This window comes from Glycine soja, chromosome 19 (genome assembly GCF_004193775.1).
Source record: "Glycine soja cultivar W05 chromosome 19, ASM419377v2, whole genome shotgun sequence".
Lineage (NCBI taxonomy): Eukaryota > Viridiplantae > Streptophyta > Magnoliopsida > Fabales > Fabaceae > Glycine > Glycine soja.
Genome location: NC_041020.1, coordinates 4,624,074 through 4,648,501, shown reverse-complemented (window position 1 = coordinate 4,648,501; position 24,428 = coordinate 4,624,074). Strand labels below are relative to the sequence as shown.

Below are 24,428 nucleotides of genomic sequence, written 5' to 3'. Positions count from 1 at the left end.
TAGATATTAAAAAAATATTAAAAATAAAATTGAACTAATAAGATATATTAACTATAAATTATAATAATATTTTCTATTTAATAGTTTTTTGTACTTTCGTTTTTATCTGAAAAGATAGTTAAAAAGTAATAACATATCATTATGGTTGTTTTTTTTTAAAAAAAAAATTTGTAAGTTTCACTTATTAATTAATTTATATATCTGTAGAATTAATTATAAAATGATATTTTATATTAATATGATATATTAATTAATAAATATATAATAAATGATACATTTAAAATTAAAAATAATTATTAAGTGAAGGATAAAAATATAATATTAATTATAATTAATATAATATATGTGTTTGAGAACAAAGATCAAGTCACTCTAACAACTCTAGAATAATTATTTGCTATTCTCACTCTTCGCTTTATTTTAATCAAACAATAAAATATGAGTTACTCATAGCAACCTTATAATTAAATGAAAATAAAAGGGAAGAAATAGAGAGTAACTATTTTTTGTATACAATGGTCTCCTGAGATTCAAACTTATTAGCACATGCATATTTATTTACCATTAGGATGACCCCAGTGATTTGGAGTGTAACTATTTCAAATTTATTCTTAGAATAACTTGTGAAAGGTGGTGTCATGATTCATAATATATCTATATATCCATCCCATTTTTTGTTTATTATATATAACTATATATTTGTGTATGTCATGATTTATAATTGAATTAAATAAGTCATAGAAATATATAACCAACTTGGACAAATTTTCCAATAGTAAAAAAAGAGAACACTGAACTATATTGAGGTGAAATCAATCAAATTCCTCTGATAGGTTTAACATTAACATATATATATCAATTTTTCAAAAGCACTCACATAACTTTACGGCATAACTTAATTTTAACTTCACTTTACGCCCTTCTCTCTATTTTTCTTTCTTATAACTATTTATTGGGAAGCTTATACAGATTGACTAATTTTCCCCGCTAATATTCTATTGAATCCTCGGAAGATTAAATGGCTTGGGGATATTTGGACGTGGGTATGGTGGTTATACTGGGGGGAAGAGTGGTGGTGGGCTTAATGGTTGCAATGGATTAGTAACTTGGGGAGGTAGAAATGGGGTTGGAGCTGGGAGAAGTGGATTTGGAGGGAGAAATGGATTTGGGGGGAGAAATGGGATTGGGGGTAGGAATGGGATTGGAGGAAACTGGATTGGTGGAAGAAAAGGGATTGGAGGTAGAAATGGGATTGGAGGGAAAGGGAAAAAGGTATCCTCAGTTGATTTTTTATCTAATGTAGAAGGGTCTATATTAGGAAGGAATTCATTTTTCACACGTGCCTTTGAATTTGGAACACTTGGTTTTTGGTTGCAAAAGTTTGGTTTTTTTATAGGCTTGAATGAGAATAACCCAGCTGAGAATATGTGTTCTCCTTGTTTTATTGCCTTGAGATTCACTGAAGAAGAGGTATCAACTGAGGCAACAGAACAATGAGGCTCATTGCTACTTATCAATTTGAAAGTGCATCGCTTGATTCTCTTTACTTGTTTCCACACTTTGAATGGTAGTTGCACTTTGAATTCACCATTATCATCTGTCTTCACTTCTTTATTGAAACTTGGTACTGATTTCCCAACTTTGCATTTTACAGCCACTGAGGCACCTACATATGACAAAATAAAACATAAGTCAAAAAGTTCAAATAACACCTTAAGGGATATGATGCGATGTGAAAATAAACCATGCAATCGACCACATTAAGGAAAGCAAAATGGACCTGAAATGAAATGGCTTCTTGAAGAGAAATTCTGTTGAAAACATGTGTCGCAGTAGACAATGCCAACCACAATAGCAGAAGGAAGTTTCTTGTCGTAGCTAGCCTCTGAAAGACTACCATATGTGAGACTAAGAAACACAATTAGGAGAAACCAACACATATTCTAATGGTTGTTGTTTCAACAATTGTGTGTATGAGTGAGAGTGAAGCCCAAGTGGTGATGGTATAAATAATGGGTCTATCTTATGCAAGTGTAGGTGAAAATGAGGCATTTATTCAATTGTATATTCAAATTTCTCTCTTTTTTTTTCTTTCTAAAAAAACATAGTTGAAAAGTCTAACATTTTACTATTGACATTTGTTTTAAAATTGGTAAGTTTAACATACTAATATATTTATGGATTTCAATGGCATATTTATTCAATTGTATTTTTCATCTTTTTTTTTCTTTCTAACATAACATAGTCGAAAAGTCTAACATGTTATTATTGACTTTTGTTTTAAAATTGGTAAGTTTAACATAGTAATTAATTTATAGATTTCAATGGCATGTCTAATCAATTTTATTTTCATTTTTTTAAAATAACATAGTTGAAAAGTTTAACATGTTACTACTGACTTTTGTTTTAAATTGGTAAGCTTAAAATACTAATTAATTTATAGACTTCAATGGCATATATTTATTATAAAATTGTATTTTATATTAATGTAAAAAATTAATTAATAAAATACTATCTTATATTAATTTTCCAAAAAGAACATTATAAGTATAATATATTATTGAATTAATTTATGTATATAAATAACATATATTAATTATAAAATTATACTCCCTCCGTCATAAAATAAGTATCATTATAAGTTATTTTACAAAAAAAAATAATAAATAGATGATAGAAAGTAGTGATTTTATAAAACTAACATTAGTATCAATATTACATTGAAAAACTAAAGTAAATCTTATTAGGAGTATTAGTGGGAAAATTAATTAATATTACATTAAGAAACTAAGGGCAACAATTATTTTTGAATATTTTTTCTTTCAAATTCGACACTTATTTTGGGAGGAGAGAGTCTGTTATATCCATAAGATTCATTAACTATTAATTAGATTTATTCATATATGATATTAATATATACTATTTAAATCATTATCAACTTATCTTTCGAAACCAATAGGTCAACCTTAATTGGTTGAGTAGGGTGTATGACTTATTGTAAATTACCTTGAAATGTAGAATCAAATGAAACTTACCTTTTAAAAAGCTACCATTCTTAAAATCAATTTAATGTTTCATGTTTATCTTTCTTATTGATATTAATTTATTAATATATTTAGAAATATTAATATAATATATCAAAATATTAAATTGACCATTCTTCTAAATAATACTCCCTCGTCTCAAAATAATAGTCATCCTAGATTGTTTTACAACGATCAAAGAAAAATAATAAATACATGAAAGAGAATATTAGTTTACAAAATTAACCTTACATCATTATTAATTCATTTCTATATTTTTTAGTCCATCATTAATATATAAGGGATATAACTGAAAAAAATATAATTAATGTTACATTGAAAAGTTAAAATGATAATTATATTAAGATGATTTTTTTCTTGCACGATAATTATAATGTGAAAAAGAAAATACAATGTTGTATGTTGACTAGTCTTATTAGTATAAGATTTTATTAATACATTATTAATTATATATTTTGTATTTTAATAAAAAAAATTATGATTCATTTATATTATTAACTAGTCTTTACCCCCCTACGATGAATGGAATGTTTATGTTATACATAGATTATAATTATTATTTAAATTACCATATTTTTAATTTCTTAAAATATTTTTTATTTTTATTTGAAAAACTAGAATTCCTTAATTAAATTATTTTATGATATAATATTATTTTTATCAGAATAATGGTGTTATATATATATATATATATATATATATATATATATATATATATATATATATATATATATATATATACATATATATATATATATGAAATAATTTATTATATTAAAAAATATTATATAATAAATGAATGTATAATAACCAATAAATAAATTCAGGAAATAAGAAATTTATTAATGAGACCACTAATCCATTAATAAATCTCTCTCGTTATTTTTTATCAAATCAAAAGATAAGAAGGAGCTTATGAGTACTTGGGAAGACTTAGACGACACATTGTCGGATGAGGATAGCGAAGAAGCTAACTTTTGTATGATGGCTAACATAGCATTAGAAGAGTCCAAGTCAGACCATGATGAAGAAGTAAACCTAGCTTGATGTCCTTGAATATCTAAAATTAGCCTATCATGAACTACTTTCAAATGTATCCATCATGTCAAAAGCTTACAAGAACTTGAGGAACGATTTTTAAAGAGATAACTAGAATCACATTAGAAGAGGGTTGAATAGTGTGTTAGATAAAATATAACCTTTTTCACAAGATGTTGTTATGTAAGTTTAACCAGGTTTTGCACCTTTTGTCCACTGACAGATACATGTTTTACTTAGACAGATGAAATTGTCGTCCACTACTTAATACAATAGGTTTTATGTGAAAACAAATAATGAAAAACTTGTGTGCAAAAAGTGTCAAATAACTGCTTAACTTGAATCTCTAAAATTAGCCTATCATGAACTACTTTCAAATGCATCCATTATGTCAAAAGCTTACAAGAACTTGAGGAAAGATTTTAAAAAAGATAACTATAGTCACATTAGAAGAGGGTTGAATAGTGTGTTAGATAAAATATAACATTTTTCACAAGATGTTGTTATGTAAGTTTAACCAGGATTTGCACCTTTTGTCCACTAACAGATACATGTTTTACTTAGCCAAATGAAATTGTCGTCCACTGCTTAATAAAATAGGTTTTATGTGAAAACAAATAATGAAAAGCTTGTGTGCAAAAAGTGTCAAATAGGTTGGATGAGTAACAAAAGAAACTCAGTGTAAAAACACTAGTTTTCACAAATAGTGGATGCGAGTTCTATAATAGCATGTTGGCTATTGGCTTAATAAAAATGGTTAAGCACGATTTACCACTTATGAGTGGACGCTTACTTATAAGAGTTTGTAGGATATATTATTTGGTCTTAGAAGCTTGCTATGTAGAAATTCATGTTCAGTTAGACAATAAGTCATTAGGTATCAACAATATATACCTTTGTAATCATTAAAATACAAGGTAGGGATGGGTCGTCCAATAATCATGGGATCATCTAGACCAAACAATCTCCCCATTTTTTACTATGGAAAACCATATAAATTTTGATCATATAACAACATAATCATGTAAAGGTATAATATGAAGTGTATGATTATGAGTTTTGTCTAAGAGCTATATTAGAGTATATATGTACATAGGATTTGTAAGAACTCCCCTTAAGTCCAACAATCTTAATGCATGTAAAAATGAGTAGAACAAAGCTAAACATGCATATATATATATATATATTATATATATATATATATATATATATATATATATATATATATATATATATATATATATATATATATGAATACCAAACTACTCATATATTGATACATATTTTGTTTTACATCAAAATTCTCGTTATATTTTCTCCTTCTTTTTTCATTAAGAAAAAGACAGGGTTCAAAGCAACCCATAATGTTTGAAGGACATCATCATCACTGTTGAGATGGTGGCGGTGGTGGTTAGCTTGGTGGTGGTGAAGGTGAAAATTGAGCAAGTTGTGGGGGCGTTTCTATTTGGGCAGGGGTTGGTGTAGGGGATTCTAACTGAGCTTGTGGTGTAGGCTCAGAGTGGACGGGTGGAGGTGGAATACCTTGTGTTTGTGGATGGGGTTGAGGTCGAGTAACAATTGGTTAAGAATGGACGAGTGGATTGGCAACAACTCCAAGTACACTTATTTAAGCTTGTTATAGATGTTGAACAAGCATCTCAAAAAGAAGGGTGAAATGATCAGTAATGGAATTCTTAATAGATAGTCGATACTATTCATTTCCAGCCTTTGCCGTTCAGCGATGGCTTGCAGATCTAACCTTGTTTCTTCCTATTGTTTCAACAACTCTTATTGGGTATCATCTTCTTGTTTCAACATGGCTTAACCCATGATCTCCTGAATGTAATCTTTATTTACAACAACATGAGTGGAGTATTTGATAGGAGCGACATCCTTTGGTATGCTTGAACTTGTTGAGTATACAACTACTTCCTAATGAGCTGAGGTAACTTCATTAGACTTCTCAGGCTGAATGGGCAATGGTTTTTAGGAGCCTTCTTAGACTTGTTCAGTATACATCTACTTCTTGATGAGCTGAGGTAACTTCATTAGACTTCTCAGGTTGAATGGACAATGGTTTTTTAGGAGCCTTCTCAAACTTGTTGAGTATACAACTACTTCCTGATGAGCTAAGGTAACTTCATTAGACTTCTTAGGTTGAATGGACAATGGTTTTTAGGAGCCTTCTTAGACTTGTTGAGTATACAACTACTTCCTGATGAGCTGGGTAATTTTATTAGACTTCTCAGGTTGAATGTACAATGGTTTCTTAGGAGCATTCTTAGTAGGGTACGCAATAAGAATTTTTTGGTCTTCTTTATCATCATATGAATCAATACCTTGAATGACCTGGTGGATAAAGCTTGTGGCTTCAACTTGCTTTACTTTTCTAGTTTTTCCCTTTTCAGCAGTAAGTTTTTCTTGAATATGCTTCTCCCACGTAGACCTTTAAGGCTTTAGTTCTTTAAAGATATGCAATACGCGTGTAGTGAAATGTTGATGGATTGGCAAGTGCACCAATTCGTCCCAAGTAGTAAAGTTAAAATCGAAGTCCGAGTGTCGAATCCACAGGGACTTTGTTTATACTTAGGTAGATGATTATTTAATTAAAAAAAAGATTTAGAAAGGTTGTAGAAAACAGTAAATTAAATTGCTTAAAATTAAATCAAACAAGAAAAATAATTAAACATGAATTTAAATTAATTAATTAATTAAAGACAAAAAAGATGAGAAAATCCAATAATATTGTAGAAGGAAATTCAAAAGACGGGAATGTTGGAAACTTAGCTTATCAGAGCTACTCCTTGATGTAATGTTAATTATTTTTCTCTATTTATAATTATTCCAATTTACACTTGCATCTACTAATATACTCTAACTTTGGATACCTGCATGAAAGAGCCTAATTTATCTATTTTATTTCCCAAATCCCTTTGCAGAGCTAAAATAGTAAATTGCATTAAGAATAGAAATGTATAACAGACTAAACAAATATCAACCTATCCCTAGTGATGACTTTATTTAGATACTCTTTCCCAGTTCTATTAGAAAATAACATTTCCTAATGCTACCCTAAAACTTACCATGCAAATGGGTGATCAAGCCATAAACAATAATATTAAGCACAGGAAAAGATAATGCAAATGTAATATTCATAAATAGATAGGAACATAAATTACATCAAGAGGAGTTGGCTGTCAAGTTCCCAACAAATGGGGTTTAGCCTGTCATTGTCATGGAGACTTTATAATTGTAAGAGGGAAGTATTTAGTATAGGGGGAAAAGATAAGAAAGGGAATGGAGGGAAGAAATGGCTCCCATTGCTTGCTTTTCCTTTTTCTAGCCTTTGCCTTCTATAAGGAATTATATTCTGTTGGAATTTTTGTGTGTCTTCTCCTTCTTCTCTCTTCTTCTTTTATGGGTGCAGATTAGTGGACTTCTGAATTAATCTGATTTCCTTAATTAGTCATTCTTTCCTTAATTAGCCTCATTTCCTTAATTATTCTATTTTCCTTAATTAGCTCTTCTTTCCTCTCACTACTAAAAAAAGGCTTTCAACATTGCTTCATTAACATCGGTTATTTAAAAAACCGATGTTAACGAAAGCGCGATGACATTTTTGTAATTAAATGGAGTTACTTAACATCGGTTTTAGCAAAACCGATGTTAACTACTTCATGTTAACATCGGTTATTTAAAAAACCGATGTTAGCATCATGTTAAGATGAATATGGTCGGCTTTGGAAAAACCGATGTTAACTTCATAGAGTTAACATCGGTTTGGAGAAAGCCGATGTTAAGGAGTTGATGTTAACATCAGTTTTTTTAAAAACCGATGTAATCTATTTGATGTTAACATCGGTTTTATATTCAGTTAACATCGGTTATCCTTAAAAAACCGATGTTGTTATGTTTATAAGTTAAAACTTGACATTTCACAACCCGCGCGCTCAAAAACCTTGCCCTCCTCCTTCCTGAAATCGCTCTTCTCTTTTTCCTCCCGCTTGAACTCTGTCGGAAACCGCTCCCTCGACACCCACATTGTCCCACATTGTTTTCAATAGTGCCGGAAACCCCTCGCTTGAACCCACCGAACCCCCTACACTGGTCTTCAAAGTGTGGCTCGAAGAGAACCCTACATACACTGTTGGTACTAGGGTGCTGAAAGTTTCGTGGGTGCTCAAAGCTCAAAGCTTTCTCCGCGAGGTACGTAGGTCAACTTCGTGTATGCTAAGTTTCCGTGGGTGTTCATGTTTTATTGATGATAATAATAATAATATGTCTTCAGTTGCAGTATTGCTGATTGAGGTACGAGGAAAGCTTCAAGTTTCGTGCTATTTTGTTAGATCTCACTGCCGTTGTCACTATTTGGGTTCGAGGTAAGCTTGGTCTATTGTTGATTTGAAGTATAGTTTACTCATTTTCACTGCCATTGTCTCTGTTTCAGTGGGTGTTCTCTCTTTTTCATTGTCACTACTATTGTCACTGTGTAAAAGTAATATAGTTTACTAAGATATTACCCTTTTTGAGCTTAAATTTTTTTAGTCCAACTTGTATTTTATATTGGGTTAATCGAGTCAGTCTATTGCGTTTGAGCCATTTTGACACCCCTATGATAACAAAGCATAAGGAGGAGGTAACAGAAGAAAGCTAAAAGTTAACAATTCCCTAAATTGCTAATAATACGCAGACTGATATTATTTTCTCCATTTGCTGTCACAACTACTGAAATAACCTTCTTTCTCACTAGTAGTCTTCTATTCTAGCTACTTTCTTACTCTTACAGTGTTGCCGACAGATTGAAATGCTGCAGACATATATAGGACTAGAGTAGTTGGATAACCAAAACCTTGTGATCTATTGCTTAGACTTATATGCTAAGTTTATTAAAAGTTCCAAATGGAAGTTGAGAAAGTTAGATCATCATTTGGCTCGTATGCTTCAAGCTGAGTGACTTCTGATTCCTGAATACCCGCAAGTCCATGCATCTCAATCAATGCCTCCCAGTTTACACTCTTGTCAGAAAACCCTCCCAAATGATCACAGTCATCTGTCAACACAGCTTCACGCACTGTTGAACTTCTTGAGCTATCAGTTCTTTCTGACTATCTTTCTTCTTTAAGTATTCCCATCTGTTGAAGAAACTCATGGAGGTCTATTTGGGGTTTCTCCTGAAGATCTCCAAGCACCTCTTCTGATGATGTTTGAACATCTTTTGGAGGATTTTCATCTTCTCCGTGATTTTTGCTGTCTACATTCTGAATTTCTGCCTTTGGATCATCGGATGAACTAGATGAGGATTGACTCACAACTGAATTTCGCTTAAGCTCTTGCAGCCTCTGATGGATTAAATGAACACTAGGTTGAGCATTTACATTGAGTAATCCATAGGAAGAAAACATTGAAATGAAGTTCTTGGAAGGGAACCATTTTAACTTTCCTAACGTGATAGTTGAAGTGGACCTGGGTTGCAGGTGGGGGAGATTAAGGTATGCATCTGGACCATAGAGTCTCCTTGCAGCCTCATCATAAGCCATGGCAGCTTCTTCAGCTGTGGCAAAAGAACCAAGCTAGAGCCTGGTTCTCTTCTTTGGCTCTCTTATCTCAGCAACCCATTTGCCCCAAGTTTGCTGTCGAACGCCTCGGTACTCACAGCAGGCGTTCTGGGGCCCGCCTTTCCCCCTTGTTGGCCCTTTCTTCCATGGCTTCAAAGGGGACTTCTTGCAAGTATCCATGGTTCTGGAAAAATGTTGTTCAGTGAATCTCTTGAGGAAGAAATTAACAGCTTCGTTCTTCACTACATTAGGTTGCTGAACCCACACACCATCAATGAGAATTCCTTGGAGAGCATTGTAATTTCTTCTGAAATTTATGACTTTGTGGAAATAAGCTGTGTTGCAATCACCTTCTTTTAACCACTTGGCTATAGATTTTTGCCTCAATAGAGATTCATAGGCATTTGAAGCATCCCACAGATCTTACTGTAAGGATTTCTTAGCCTTAAGCTCATCCTCGGACAAAATTCTATTAGAGGCTAAATCTTCCACTTCATTTAGCTTCTGCTGAATATTCTGAATCCTCTTAACACTAATATTCCCATACTCTTTGCTCCACTGTTTTAAGACACTTCTTTTGCTATCAGGTTTTTTGAAGCTTTGAGAAATTTCTTAGAAGCTTTGAGAACGACTTTGACACAAACTATAATCACTGGTCCAGTAATCTTAGATCAGGTTTTATGTATTAGCTGAGGAAAGAAATGTAGGTCACACATACACGATAGGCTTCTTTTGTACCCAGACATTGGTTCCGATGAAGACTACATCAAGTCTGAACTGGAACCTTATGTCTGCTGTCCTAATTTGTATCATTAGTACCTCTGGTACTGAGATTAATATACATATATTATATTTTTGCTCTTCCAACCTGCTTCTCATAGAAATAAGATGAATTTGGAATATTAATATAAAGAATAACTTTTAAATATAATTAGTTATTTTTTATTATATTTATATATAAAAAAAATTATACAGAATTCTACATCGGAGCTCACCTGGTGCACTGACGTTAAAGGCTGCACTTTCATGTCTTTTGGACTGAAGCAACGATGTTAAAGGATTGGCTTTTTAAGTCGTTTGTTTCACTGAAATGACGTTGATGCGTGCTGTTTTTAAGTCGTTTTGAAGTGCAGAAACGACGTTGATACATGCCGTAATTAAGGTCGCTTGTTTCACAGGAACGACTTAGAAACCACCTGTTTCTACGACGTTGCCGGGACACTGAAATGATGTTGATGTGTGTTGTTTTTAAGTCGTTTTGAATTGCAAAAACGACGTTGATGCATGCTGTAATTAAGGTCGTTTGTTTCACAGGAACGACTTAGAAACCACCTGTTTCTACGACGTTGCCGGGTAAAGGACCGATGTAGGCATTTATTTTCTCCACATTGTTGCTGCGTAACCAACGACTTGCTTCGGGACTTCATTCAAAACGGTGTTTCGTGCCCGTCGTTGAAGGTTTCAGCGTAAACAACGACGTCAACTTTAAAGACGTGCTTCCACCGTCTTTGAAGTGCTTCTTCCACCGTCGTTAAACGCAATTTTTCCAGTAGTGACTATTTGTCAAACGCCAAACCAAATGCAAACTTAATCGTCCACGTTATTATATAAGTGAGCATTTCCATAAAAATTCAAAGATACAAACTACATAAGTAAAAGAAATTTACAAGATTCAACCGAAATATAATCAAATCACAATTATAAGTGAGCATTTCCAGAACAATTCAACGATACAAACTACAAAAGTAACAGAAATTTACAAGATTGAAGCTCTAAGATGTCCATATCCTCATATTTATTAGTAAAATTACTAATACAGCAACAATGTCATATCCATCCTATGTTTAGCTATCTATATCATAGCATATATACGTATATATCTGAACTTGTAACAAAAGTAAATAAGTTGTACACGATATAAAACTAATTCGGATAATTCTCTCAATAAATATTCATAAAAAGAAGAAAATAATGAAGTCATAAGGCAAAATTACCTCTTTTGATTCTTTTTATTATCTTTTTCTGTAAATATTTATTGAGAAATTTATATAAAGTAGCTAGTATCCGATATCTAATCAAGGAGAAGTGTTCATAGAAGCTGAAGCAGGGGGTGTGCCAGGGCTATGAGGTGGAGGGAATAGAGGTGGGAATAGTGGAGGGAAAGGAGGGAAAATTGGTTTTGTTGGTGGAGGTGGTGGTGGTGATGGAGTCAAACCTGGTATTACTAATGGTGGAAAAGGAGGAAACAAAGAGGGTGGTGGGCTTGGAGGGGGCTGGAATGGGTTAGGGAAGAGAGTTGGTGGGCTTGGAGGGGGCTGGAATGGGTTAGGGATGAGTGGTGGTGGGCTTGGTGGCTGGAATGGGTTTGGAATGAGTGGTGGGCTTGGTGGTTGAAATGGGTTAGGAATAAGAGGAGGTGGCTGAAAAGGGTTTGGAATGAGGGGAGGAGGCTGAAATGGGTTAGGGACCAATGGTGGTGGGAAAAATGGGTTTGGAGGAAAAAAGAAATCTTCAGCTAAAAATTTATTATCTGATTGAGATTTGTCTGAAATTTTGGTTGTTGGATTGGTTTTGAACACTTTAGTCTTCTCTGGGGTAGGTTTTGATGGGTATGTATTTGGAAAAAATTCATCTTGTTTTTTGTTACAAAAGTTGGGCTTTTCTATAGGCTTGAATGAGAAGAATCCAGCTGAGAATATGAGTTCTCCTTGTTTTCTTGTCTTGAGACTCACTGTAGAAAAGGTGGAAATTGAGGCCACAGAACAATGAGGGTCAGTGCTACTTAACAACTTGAAAGTGCATCCCTTGATTCTCCTCACATGTTTCCTCACTTTGAATGGTAGCTGCAGTTTGAATTCACCATATTCATCTGTCTTTACTTCTTTCTTGAATCTTGGAATTGAATTTCCATCTTTGCATTCCACAGCTACTGAGGCACCTGCACAGGACAGAACAAAGTCACAAAGTTCAAATAACACCTGAATGGATATGATATGATGTGATTTGAAACTGAACTATGTTATCAATAAGGGAAGCAAAATGGACCTGAAATGAAATGGCTTCCAATGGTGAATTCCTGTTGAGAACATGTATCACAAAAAACAGTGCCAACCACAACAGCAGAAGGAAGTTTCTTGTCATGGCTAGTCTCTGAAGCACTACCATGTGTGATGCTGAGAAACAGAATTACAAGGAACCAAGACATTATAATTCTAAGGTTCAATGTTTCAGAAATTGTCTATGAGTGAAGGCCAATTGGTGTTTGTGCTTCCAAATAAATAAAGAGGCTCACACACTATTCAATTATATGCTCTTATTCCTCTTTAACTGTCCTTTGTACTCTCTTGCTCTCTATGATAAAGACAACTGAAAACAATAGCCAGACCCAAGAAAAGGCTATTCGTGCAATCATGAAAAAACCACCATTAACTGCGAAGAAAATTGCTTTTGGGTTTGGTTTAACACCACAGAACACAACTTTGGTGGGGGTGCACAAGTTAGATAAAGATAAGCCCTTTGGTTTCTGTATGATTTCCAAGATAAACAAATCTTATTTAAAAGATAATAATGGATGCATAAAACTAATATAATAATACATAGTGAATAGTATAATAAAACAAGAAAATTTGCTTGGATTTTTGTTCCTTTGTTGGTGTGTGAAATGCCAAAGGAAGGTTGGTCCTGTTGGTTCACGAGACTAAGAAAGTAACCACATAATCTGTGAGAAGGACATTTGACATCACTGATGACAAACACGTAGGAAATTATGTCTTTGCTGGAGTCACAGTAAGAGCCACGACAATGCTTAGCATGACACCTTTGAAGTTCTAGATGTCGGAGGCTAATATAGTTTAGACAAACTAATGAACTGTGTTAGGATGTGATGCTGCATGTGACAATAATATATAAATTATGATAGTTTTAAAGAGTTTATGACGGATATTCTGACATGGAGTTAAAAAAACTGTGCAATAAGTGGATTTCAACTTCCAATGAATTTATTTTCTTTTTATTGGAGAGACATAAGGCTCAAAATTAAAGTTTTTTACATTATTAAAAATCGAACACAAAATTTTTCGACTAGGTAAATTATTCTTCAAATATGAACGTAACAAGTTGTTAATCTCTGTATGAATTCTTTTTTTTTTTTATGAATTGATTTTGAATATATTGTTTGTTGATGAGAGAATTAAAAAATGAAAATAATCACTTTTCAACAAACAGGCAACTAGAGTGAGAAGAAGATTCAGTTATATATGTATTGATAATCGAGCCCGTTATATTATGGACAAATTAATATTACAGGGTTCTTTTATTAAGTGATGGTTACATGTATATTTGAATTTTATGTATAAATTTTTATACTGAAATGCTAGGAAAACGTTCTTAAATGCACTTTTTCAAACACATTTTTTTTATTGATTAAAAATTATTAAAATGATAAAATTTGATAAGTCTCATATCATTTTTGATGATTTTTATTTCTAATTTTATAATTTTTAATAAAATTTAATCAATTAGAGTAATATATTAAAAAAATGTATTATAAAGTGTGTTCCTATTACTTCTTTATTTTCATATTATCTTAACATATTTGTGATTACAGTAATGTTATTAGATATATATGCTGTTTATTTTTTCGATTATATGTACGAATCCTCAGACTTTTTTTATAGAATTATATTATATTTGCCTCTGATTTCTATCCCTATATGTAACTTCAAATTCTTCAGTACTGAATTATAACTCATATTTATTTTATTTTTTTGTCAACGAATAATTTACTGCTATTATTTTGTTTGATTGCATGGAATCACCTTCTTACAGTATGGAAGACAAGCTCTAAACAAGAATATTGCTTCCAAGTTGTATATACTTAAAAAGGATATATCATATACAGAGACAGTAACAAAAATAAAATACTCATTTAAGAATATGATAATAACCAAGGTGAATACTTGAAATCTACAAATATATAGATATGACAATACATAAGCAATTAACTAATTATCGACATTGAATTTCCAAACAGACTGCCCCAACTTATGTGATTTATTCAAGACTCGAAAGTCAGAAGAACTGCAAATGCTGACAAGTCTTGCTGTTAACTTAAAGATTTTCAAAAGAATCACACAACCTATATAGCACGAGTCATGTGATTAACACCAAAATATCATTTTATTTAGCACAAAGCATAATAAGACAGAGATTCAATAAATATTGTTTAATATTTCTTAAATAAAGTAAATAAAAAATAACGGGCGATAAAAATAAGAAAATTAACACTTCACCATAAATGGGTGGCTACGGTTGTCGAAAGTATCCTTTACAATTACATCTAGAAGACACTAAAACTTGTGGTCTGTGCCTCAAGCCAATACTCACTTGATTTATCAATTATCATTTTTCTTATTTGGAACTTTGATACTATGTTATTGTTAATTATTTAGAAGCTTTGTTTTTAAATAGTCTTGATTCTCAACATTAAGCATGCTTCAAAATATTTCTCATAAAACACAAACGAAATGTAACTTATTTACTAAATATTGTTGTAATTGCCTTATGATTTGTCATTACTCGTTGAAGTAGTTACTTTTCGTTTTTCTCTTCTTTTTTTTTTCTTTCATTTTTGTAGTTTTGATATAGTATCATGATTGCTTTGTGTACATCAAATTTGTTTCTTGCAGAAAGTTAATTTATAGTATGAGACGCGAAAATTGAGTTTTATTTTAATGAAATATATAGGGGAGGAGCTATGTGGGAAAGGGGATAGTTAACTTTGAAAAGGCACACATTATAAGCCCAACTACTTGTCAGATTCTAGCAAGTCATTATCTTCACGGGTGTTTAATTCCAATCATATATATATAGCATGCCCTCATAGACGAGTTTACTTGTGCATGATTACTTATGGGGTCCATGCATTGTCTAATTATTTGTTTAATGCAATAAATATTTTATAAAAAAAACTACAAACAGCACACAACTGCACAAACATGTTAATTAGTTCACCAAGCCCTCAAAGATTAAAAATGATGTAGATGAAAGATGAAAAAAATTATAATTTTACGATTTTTGTTTTGTTTGGCATGAAAATACGACACCACATACTTTATGTAAGTTGCACTCAAGCCATTGCATATTGTGCTTGTGCCGCAACATTTTGTGTGCCTTAGCATAAAAATCAATAAAATGCTTAGTATATTTTGCTAGATCACAATGTTTTTTGTTTGGTACATATTAATTAAATCGAGATCACAATGTTCCATGTTTGACATAGGTAATAAAATTAATGAAAAATGTTTTTGGTTTTATATATTTAGTTAGACCTAATTAAAGTTTTATATTTTTATAATGACACTACTAAAAAAATTATTTTTTACTATACACATTTTAAGACGGTTATGCGAAACTGTCTTAGAATGTCACGCGGTGATAATTTTATAAATACGAGATTGTTCAACGAAGAAGGTTTTACAAAAATCGTCTTGAAAACTACTGTTCTATGATGGTTTCGTGAAAGTCGTCTTAGAATGGTTGTCATTCCATGACGGTTTTCGTAAAATCGTCTTAAAAGTTAGTGTTTTTAATTTTTAACTCTCCCTCTCTCTCTATGTCTCCTCTCTAGTTTCTCATTCTCCCTCTCTGTCTCCTCTCTTGTTTCTCATTCTTCGACTCACTCGTTTATCGGTCTCCGTCTCACTCCTTTGGTTCTCACTTTCTGCTCTTTCATAAACCCTAAGATTGTTTCCCTTCCTTTTTTCGGTCATGAACCACAAAACCACCACCATCAATCGTCACCTCTCCATGTCCGCAACAAAACTCCTCTAATTTTAGTCTTTGCAGCCATAAGGTGATTTCTGGCCACTGTGTGCCGCCGTCATCCGCCACAGAAATCGATTTCCACGTAACACATCGAATAACTGCCTAAAGCATGGCATGCCCCCATGGGACCCATCCTCGTTCACAGAACTCATCAGCATTTTCTCTGACGACACCATTTTCTCATTCACGTAGGTCAAGGTAATTATGGAGAGAGTGAGAAGAAACACGATGGAAAGGAAAAAAACAACTCTTCAAATTTGCGTAGTAAACGTCACAGGCTTCTGTTTTAGTGAAAGGGAAGACATTGTGGAGGCCGCTTTAAGAGCCTGGGACATAGCCCAAGATGTTTCCGACAACCATGAAGAAGGAGAAGAAGGCATTGGCATTTTCACGTTTTGCGGTGGCCGGTGGCGCAGAGGTACAATTTTTTTCTACACCTACAGTTCTTAAAATCCTTTCATCTCCCTCTATCTCTTAAAAAGTGACTTTTCACTCAAAATCTCTTTTGTGTCTGGAAATTCATGTTTTCCATTTATGCCAATCACATAATTCAAGATGGGGAACCAACTTTGCAAAGGGTATGCTTCGACATGTTTATGAATGAAATTAAGTTGATTAATATTACCTTTTCACTTTCTTTTATGAATATTCTCACCATGCCCATTTTTTTCTTCTACAATTTGCAAAAGAAAATCAAGGTTGAAGAAAAGGCAAATAGGTTTCATTTGTTTTGCACGTCACAATTTTTTAGCAGCTTGGGGATATAACCAATGTGATGAAAGCATAAAATATGTCAATTCAAGAGTATATTCCCTATATTTGTTTTGCAAATTAGCATGCTTTTATAACCTTAGACTGTGTTTTCTGCAATTATTTTTGTTCAATTTGGTTTAGACAAGTAGAAGATTTCTTGCTATATTTGTAAGAGACATTAACTGTTTTACGATTGAATTTGGTTCCATTCAACAGAAAAGCCGTAACACGAGTTTGTTTTTCTTGTTCTTAAAAACATAATTATTATAGAAGGCATGCAAAATTGGCTTACACTAAAACTATTCCAAGTCTCTATCAATTTGTTGGTTATTGTGTATATTGTCTTTGAAAGATTTATGTTTGAACCTTAAAATTATTCTATTGAGCAACTATTCTATTCTTCAGAAATTAAAAGGCTATTTATATTGTTGTAATTTTTTTCTTTTAATAGAGGATGATACTAGCATGGAAACAGATGTCAAGGTGCCAATATTGATAGCCTTTCACTATCATATTTATGATCGTGATTGGCACTTTTCATGTGAGTGTGTCATTCTTTTTGCTTTTCCTTTTTTAAATAATTTCTTGCCAAGATAATAAGATTCAATACAATTTGAATAAACTTCTTCCAATCTGTTGTTTTTTAGTTGTAAGTATTCAATCTAACCACATCTAGCTTGTTTTTCAGAAATTGGATTGGATTTTAAACTATGTACCCATAACAATTGCTTGATGCTGATCGATGTGCACACTAATTGTTTCTAATGTTTATATGAGCTCAAGGACCAAACACACATGTGCTATATACTACAAGAAAAATGACATATACCTACGGACAAAAACTGTCACTATAAATAACAAATCCGTAAGTAAATGTATGATAGACTTTGTCCTACGGACGTTTCTTCTGTCAACTTTGAGGGGGGGTATAATGAGGATTAATTGTCTGTCACTATAGGTTTTACCTACTATGTATAGTGTGTAAGTAAAAATCATTAACTTCTACTTACATTTCCTAACTGTAGGTAAAAAGTTTTTAATATGTATCTATCATCTTGAACTATAGGTAAAAATCATTAACTTCTACTTACATTTCCTAACTGTAGGTAAAAGTCTTTAATATGAATATCATTTGAGATTGCAAGAACCTTCTTTCCCATTAACCGATTCCACAAAACAGCACTGTTTAGAAACAAGGCCAGAACCTAGGATTAGATATGTTCAAACATGATGTAATAATCACTAGAAATCTTCAAGTAACCTTCAAGGAAAAAAAAAGTATTTGTACCTAGTGGTGAGACATATAATTTAAGGTAACACAGAAAATGGGGATAAAGTACGAGATTCATTAATTAAAAGGCAATAAAAATTTGGGGCTGAATTAGTTTATTTAAGGTAATTATTGTGTCTTTATTAAATTATAGTTTTCTGAAGAAACAAATTGTTATTTTTTCTATAAAAAAAACTACATCATTATGTTAAGTGTGATAAAATTACAAAAATATTGACAGGATTAACATAAGGGTTTTTTATTTTAATTTCAAGGTACAAGTATATATGTTCAATAATGAAGACTACTAAAATAATTTTTAAATTTTTTATAATCTCAAAAAAGGAAAATAGAAACTTTGAAGGGAAAATATACTCCCATCAATTCCATCAAGAAACGGGTGATCCCAACAAAGTCATGTCTCATTAAGTGTATATGTTGGAGCTCTGGATATATTTTAAAAATAACCCTTTTGAAAAATAAACTATTTTTTTTAAATTGCAAAACAAAAGAATCCAAACACTCATAAGTATTTTTTATGTGCAATTCATAAAGAATTCTTTTTTTTATCAAGTTCACAAAGAATTATGTTATCTATATAACGACTCATTTAATAATGTATACAATAATTTTTTTATCTCATAAAGTAACCTTCATAAAGAACCCTTTTGATGTAATAATTACCACTATTAAATTTAAACGAAAGGAATCCTTCAAAAAGAAATTATATGTGTACCTGATGGCTCACGGGAACAGCGATGTGGCAATCGCAGGAGCGGCTTCCCATGTAGTCAAAAGTGTTTGTAGGCAAATGTCATTTTTCTTGTAGTGTATCAATGTTTACTCCTGCTGCACTCACTTCCTGACCTTTTGGTTTGTGATTCTTGACATCAAGAAAAATTAAATGCTTGATTACAATCAACATCCCTGTAATTTAAGTGTGAAAGAACTACTCCTGTTGCACTCACTTCTTGTCTCCTTGTCTGCCTATCATAACATACAAGAAAAAAGGTAAAATTTTGTTTGGAGTTATGATGGATTTGAAGATGCAATAAGCTCTTAAGGACAAATGCAACAAGTGGTCAAGTCAAGTCAACCAGCACCCAACACTCACATGAAGTGTGACATTTTGAACTTGACACAGCAACTGATATGGAAGATTGGGGTAGTTTGGAATCTGTGATGTTGTTGTTCTTCTAGTAGAAGCTGCCACCTGTTCATATTCAAATAAAAGGAAACAATATGCTTCAGCAAACCAAAACAAACAAAGTCATCACCTCAGAATCTTGGCTAAATATTGAAAAGAAACTAATGAGTTAGAGATTAAAAGAAGCAATGTAAGAAAAATTATTACTTTGAAAAGAGAACAACAGATTCATTCACCTGCTCACTATGTCCCTGAGGGAAGTAAAACACAAGACTCCCAACTTGGGGTAATGACACAAGAAGCCCTGCAAAAGCATGCCATAACTCTGAATTCAAAGTCTTTCTGACCCCTGAAAATTTTTTAGTAGCATCACACAAGCATATCATTAAAATGCAAGAGGGAACAGTAAGTTGTTGAGCTATCCAAACCAGTAGATACTTCATTAAAATTCAAAGAGATGACTGTTGTTCCTTTGAGAATGTGAACACATTGCTTGAGCGAGTTTAGAATTTGGTAAGTTGTCGAGCTATCCTAACCAATAGATATTTCATCCATGAATAAAGCATTAGTTGGTCCAACCAGCATCTCCCCTGCATTTAAAAATTTATAATTATTAAAGTTCACACAGATAATCATTTTATTGGGTTTCAGGATTGAAATCAGATTTGTTTTACCTGTTGTAACACGTTTCCTTTGTCCACCAGATATCCCCCTTAACATTGCATTTCGTACAATAGTATCAGCACAGACCTCCAGTCCTAAAATCTACAAATGTAAAGCAAATAAACATGAGACATTAAGACCAAATGTTGTAATGGATTCATGATGATTGGGGAAGGTTTAGAAAGTACATATTTTACCCTTAAGACATAATCTGTCATCAAATTTTCCTTCTCTCATTCAGTTGCTAAAGCCTGAGCATTAAGAGTCAAAAGGACAACCACTTAATCTCGGTATGGAAAAATGAAATGGCTGATGCACCTATAACTACATGCTAATGTAACTGTTAGAATTGATGGCCCAAATTTTTGGCTTGGCGTGAAAGCTTGCCGTCCAACCAATTTGGTGATTAAATATTTTTGAGAATTTTTTTTTGTGATCGTGCTATGATTTATATGAAATAATATAACAGGGCTGCTACAAATACTCTTTGTGTATATATCTGATACTAATTTTTAACATAGTGAACTGTTTCTCCTCTACCCTTTATTTTTTTGCCTGCAAAGAGTTTTCCACATTAAATATGTGTGTTCATTCTTCTACTTTCTAGATCTCTTATGCTTATTATTTCTAAAATATAGTAACTAAAATTTTTATTCACTGCTTTTGTTTGTGATTACAACTAAATATTACTTACTTTTTCTTCATAACAAATTTCTTTTGGATGAGAAACTTTGACATGAATAGAAAGAAGTTTAAGAAGAAAGGAATATCCATAATTGAACAGGTATACTATTATAATTGTCAAGCTGTCATATTTTTATGTTTTTGGTTTGAATGGTCACCAGTTATTCAACAATATAAAAGGCTTAGGGATGCATGCAAATGGGAAAAACACATCCTCTACAAGTGATGGCCTCTTGGTTACCTTCATGTAGACATCAATATCTTGATTAGGCTTGATATTTGTCTCTTTTTCTCTTCTGGACAATTCTGCAAGCAAATCTGCAGAAAGCCAAAAATATTACGCAGTCAAAACTTAAATTTCATCTATTTGTTGGCATTCGTTTTCAATATTGAATATAGAACAATGATCATAAACAAAAGTCATTCCAGTAGACTAACCATAACGAGTTCCAACTCCTTGGACTCTTGCTGAGAAGGCCAAGGTTTCTCTGACTGTCAACTCTGCAACATGAAGATCATTTTGATTGGCATAAGCAGCAGTTTTTTGGGGTACAAACTCATCCATCCCACGACCATTATAAGTCACCTTTCCAGAAAACTGATCAAGTAGCCACACTATATTAGCTAGAGATCCAAGATTGAAACATAGAGCAAAAACATGAAAATATTGTTCATGAAAAAAGAATTTCTACTCCTTAATGTCCTTACCTTTAATTTTGGATCAAGTTTTGCACCCAAGACCAACAAGAGGGTGGTTTTTCCGGAACATGGAGGGCCCAAAAGCAATGTCATTCTTAACAGGAGGAAATGGAAACATTATATTGGTTCCAAAGGTTCTAGCTAATTACATTCTAGTCCATGAAAAAATATATAGAACATCAGTTGTACTGTTATGATTGAAGGTCCCAATTATATGACGAGCCAAGAAAGTATTGGTTCTCAATATAGATAAACTTTTGGGCTGCTCGATTTGCTTTGACATACGCTGAATGTATGCTCATGTCTATCAGTACATTCTTTCCACAAACCAAGTTCTGTTCAATGAAGTAAACGGAATTAGCATTTTCCTCCACAATAAAAAAATAAATTTCAGAAGAAAGTCACTTCACCCTTCTTATAGCATCTTGTGGTTCCTTTGGAAATCCTTTCACAGAATTATAATCAATTGAACGGAAGACCTTCAATTAGAAAGAATGCAAAAGATAAATAATCAGAGACTTAACTTGAACTATTTTCTTAAATGGAGTAAGAATTCTTTTTTAGAAATAGGGGGTTGAATTAATTTATCTATTTTCCAACACAATTTATAATATACCTGGACATGCCAAGTCTCCCGGTTATTTTCATTCTGGCAAGGAACTTCATCAATGCCAACAATGTCAGGGATTCTATCAATTTTCAGTAATGAATCATCATGTGAACTTCTCATCTTTTGATATCTATGCATTTTTAATGCCCTTAACCAACGCTCCTCAAAATTGGTGAGAATGTCATATGTTGCTGGACCATCAACTTGGGAATGCAAATCATGCCATGGTTGTCTTGGACAACCAGTAACTGGCCCCTGTTTATTATTATTATACGAATAAAACAAACAATTACAATGTAGATGACATCATAATCATTATAAATTTGAAATGGATTTTGTATGTTGAATCACAAAACTCTTATGTTCCTTTGAAAAAGAATGACTTAATTGCACTTGAGGTTCCTCTGCCATAATTGAAATTCCACTTTGTCCCATTTTTTTCCTATTATTTTAACTTGAATATTCAACAAAAATGGTGACATGCTGGTTTAGCAGAGTGTTATGTCATTATGGATGACATTATTGTCCTAATAGTGCATTAGAATGTCACGCTATTATGGATATGTTGACATGAAATATAATAGAGTTTCACATCAGCATTTATGTTAAATATTGGATGTCTAGTTAATGAGGAATAATATTGCACAATTAAAAGGAAGTCAAATCTAAAATAAACGGGGGGAGGGCAAGCGAATTCAAATTTCAGCAATAACAGAGAGACCAAAAGTGTATTTAGAGTGGAAACATTCAGACAATTTTCTTAATTGGTAACTAGTAAAGATTAAACAAAAATAATGATTTACCTCAAAGTTAGGATTATGATAGTCATCTTTGTGTGTTGTCTGCAAAGTCCTAAAGATGGAATGGTTTGGGGTATCATATCGGCCCACACATAAATCAAGACCTCCGATGAAAGCTTTAATTTTTCTTTTATTCTGACCTGCATCAGCATCCACAATGACTGTCTTCTGATGATGGGTATAGATTGTTCCAGCTTCCTACCAGTTAAGTATAAAGCAAAATACTATTCTTTAAATACATATACAATAATACTAGTAAGGTTACACGGAGTAAATTTATATATACAGCCGAGCATTTGAGTATCCCATCTGATTTTTTTACAAAAGATGTACATAAAAAGAATAAAACCCAAAGATAAAGATTATTTAACTTTATTCTTTTAACTATAGTATTTATAATACCTGCGTTTTGACCCAGCTATGTCCTTTTCCACCAGCTCATGGGCAAAGAAGCACTCGTACTGAAGAGTTCTTGAAAAACTGGCGAGTGTCCTCATCATGAGTGTTCATGAGTCCAACCTACATTCATAGTAAGTAGCTGATAGAAGTAAGCAACTATTTACATACTATATTTTTCGATTCAAAATTCTCGCAAATCCAACATAATAACAATCAAACTTTATAGGAGAGTACACAAGTACAGAGCAAGACAAAGAGAACATAATTTATCACACATTTCATCACCAACGACTATAATCCTTTCAACATAAACTCAAAAACCAGATAGGTCCTATAACCTAAGCAGTTGTCTAAGTTGGCGGAGTGAAATGAAGATTTTTAGTATTAGAAATTGAATTTAGGAAAGGTATTTTAAAAAAATAGTGAAAGAAAACAATTACTGAAAGATGATAGGAATTGACCTTCTTCTCAATTACAGTAGAGAGAAGTGACGAAGGAATCTGCTGGAATTGGAGACCCTCGCATCTCTTCTTCTGCAAACTCTCTTCCCTACGGTTCTTTCGAATCTCCACCATGGTATCCTCTCCGCGTCGACGACCTTCATCGGCGTCCACGACGACCTTGTAGTTGTTCCGACGAACCTCGGTCCTGGCGTTGGCGGAAGGTCGATACGACTTCATGTTGGATTTGGATTCGGGTTTGAGATGGCAACGGAGTGAAGAGGGTTTGGGGGTTTTATTGTTTGGGAGTTTGAAAAGAGAGTGTTTATTGAATTGGGGGCAGAAGTGTGGTTCTATTGCTCTTTCTTCAGTATATTAATAATTATTTTAATATGTTAAAATAATTATTTTAATATGAGAAAAATAGTGAAAATATTGTATGTTATTGAGTTTGTGATTAACTTTCTTAAAATAATTATTTTAATATATTTGTTTTATTGT

The 24,428-nt window shown here is 32.5% G+C and overlaps 3 protein-coding genes and 2 pseudogenes across 3 annotated transcripts; all 5 read right to left on the bottom strand.

Moving 5' to 3' along the window:
• Positions 1-981: 981 nt before the first annotated feature.
• LOC114399076 lies at positions 982-1,957 on the bottom strand. The gene is made up of 2 exons (XM_028361178.1): positions 1,781-1,957; positions 982-1,666 (listed from the first exon to the last, which is right to left on the bottom strand). The coding sequence occupies exons 1-2, from the start codon at positions 1,938-1,940 to the stop codon at positions 1,053-1,055; spliced, it is 774 nt and encodes a 257-aa protein (XP_028216979.1). The 5' UTR covers positions 1,941-1,957; the 3' UTR covers positions 982-1,052.
• A 6,808-nt stretch (positions 1,958-8,765) lies between these two features.
• Positions 8,766-10,489, bottom strand: LOC114398330 (annotated as a pseudogene).
• Positions 10,490-11,321: 832 nt separating this feature from the next.
• Positions 11,322-13,168, bottom strand: LOC114400736 (extensin-like). Its single transcript, XM_028363353.1, has 2 exons — positions 12,683-13,168; positions 11,322-12,575 (listed from the first exon to the last, which is right to left on the bottom strand). Exons 1-2 carry the CDS (start codon positions 12,840-12,842, stop codon positions 11,713-11,715), a joined length of 1,023 nt encoding a protein of 340 aa, XP_028219154.1. The 5' UTR covers positions 12,843-13,168; the 3' UTR covers positions 11,322-11,712.
• Positions 13,169-19,572: 6,404 nt separating this feature from the next.
• On the bottom strand, positions 19,573-21,771 carry LOC114398498 (ABC transporter G family member 32-like). Its single transcript, XM_028360699.1, has 7 exons — positions 21,688-21,771; positions 21,418-21,577; positions 21,221-21,297; positions 20,307-20,397; positions 20,169-20,222; positions 19,869-19,981; positions 19,573-19,698 (listed from the first exon to the last, which is right to left on the bottom strand). The coding sequence occupies exons 1-7, from the start codon at positions 21,769-21,771 to the stop codon at positions 19,573-19,575; spliced, it is 705 nt and encodes a 234-aa protein (XP_028216500.1).
• A 98-nt stretch (positions 21,772-21,869) lies between these two features.
• Positions 21,870-24,167, bottom strand: LOC114398497 (annotated as a pseudogene).
• Between the last annotated feature and the right edge of the window lie 261 nt (positions 24,168-24,428).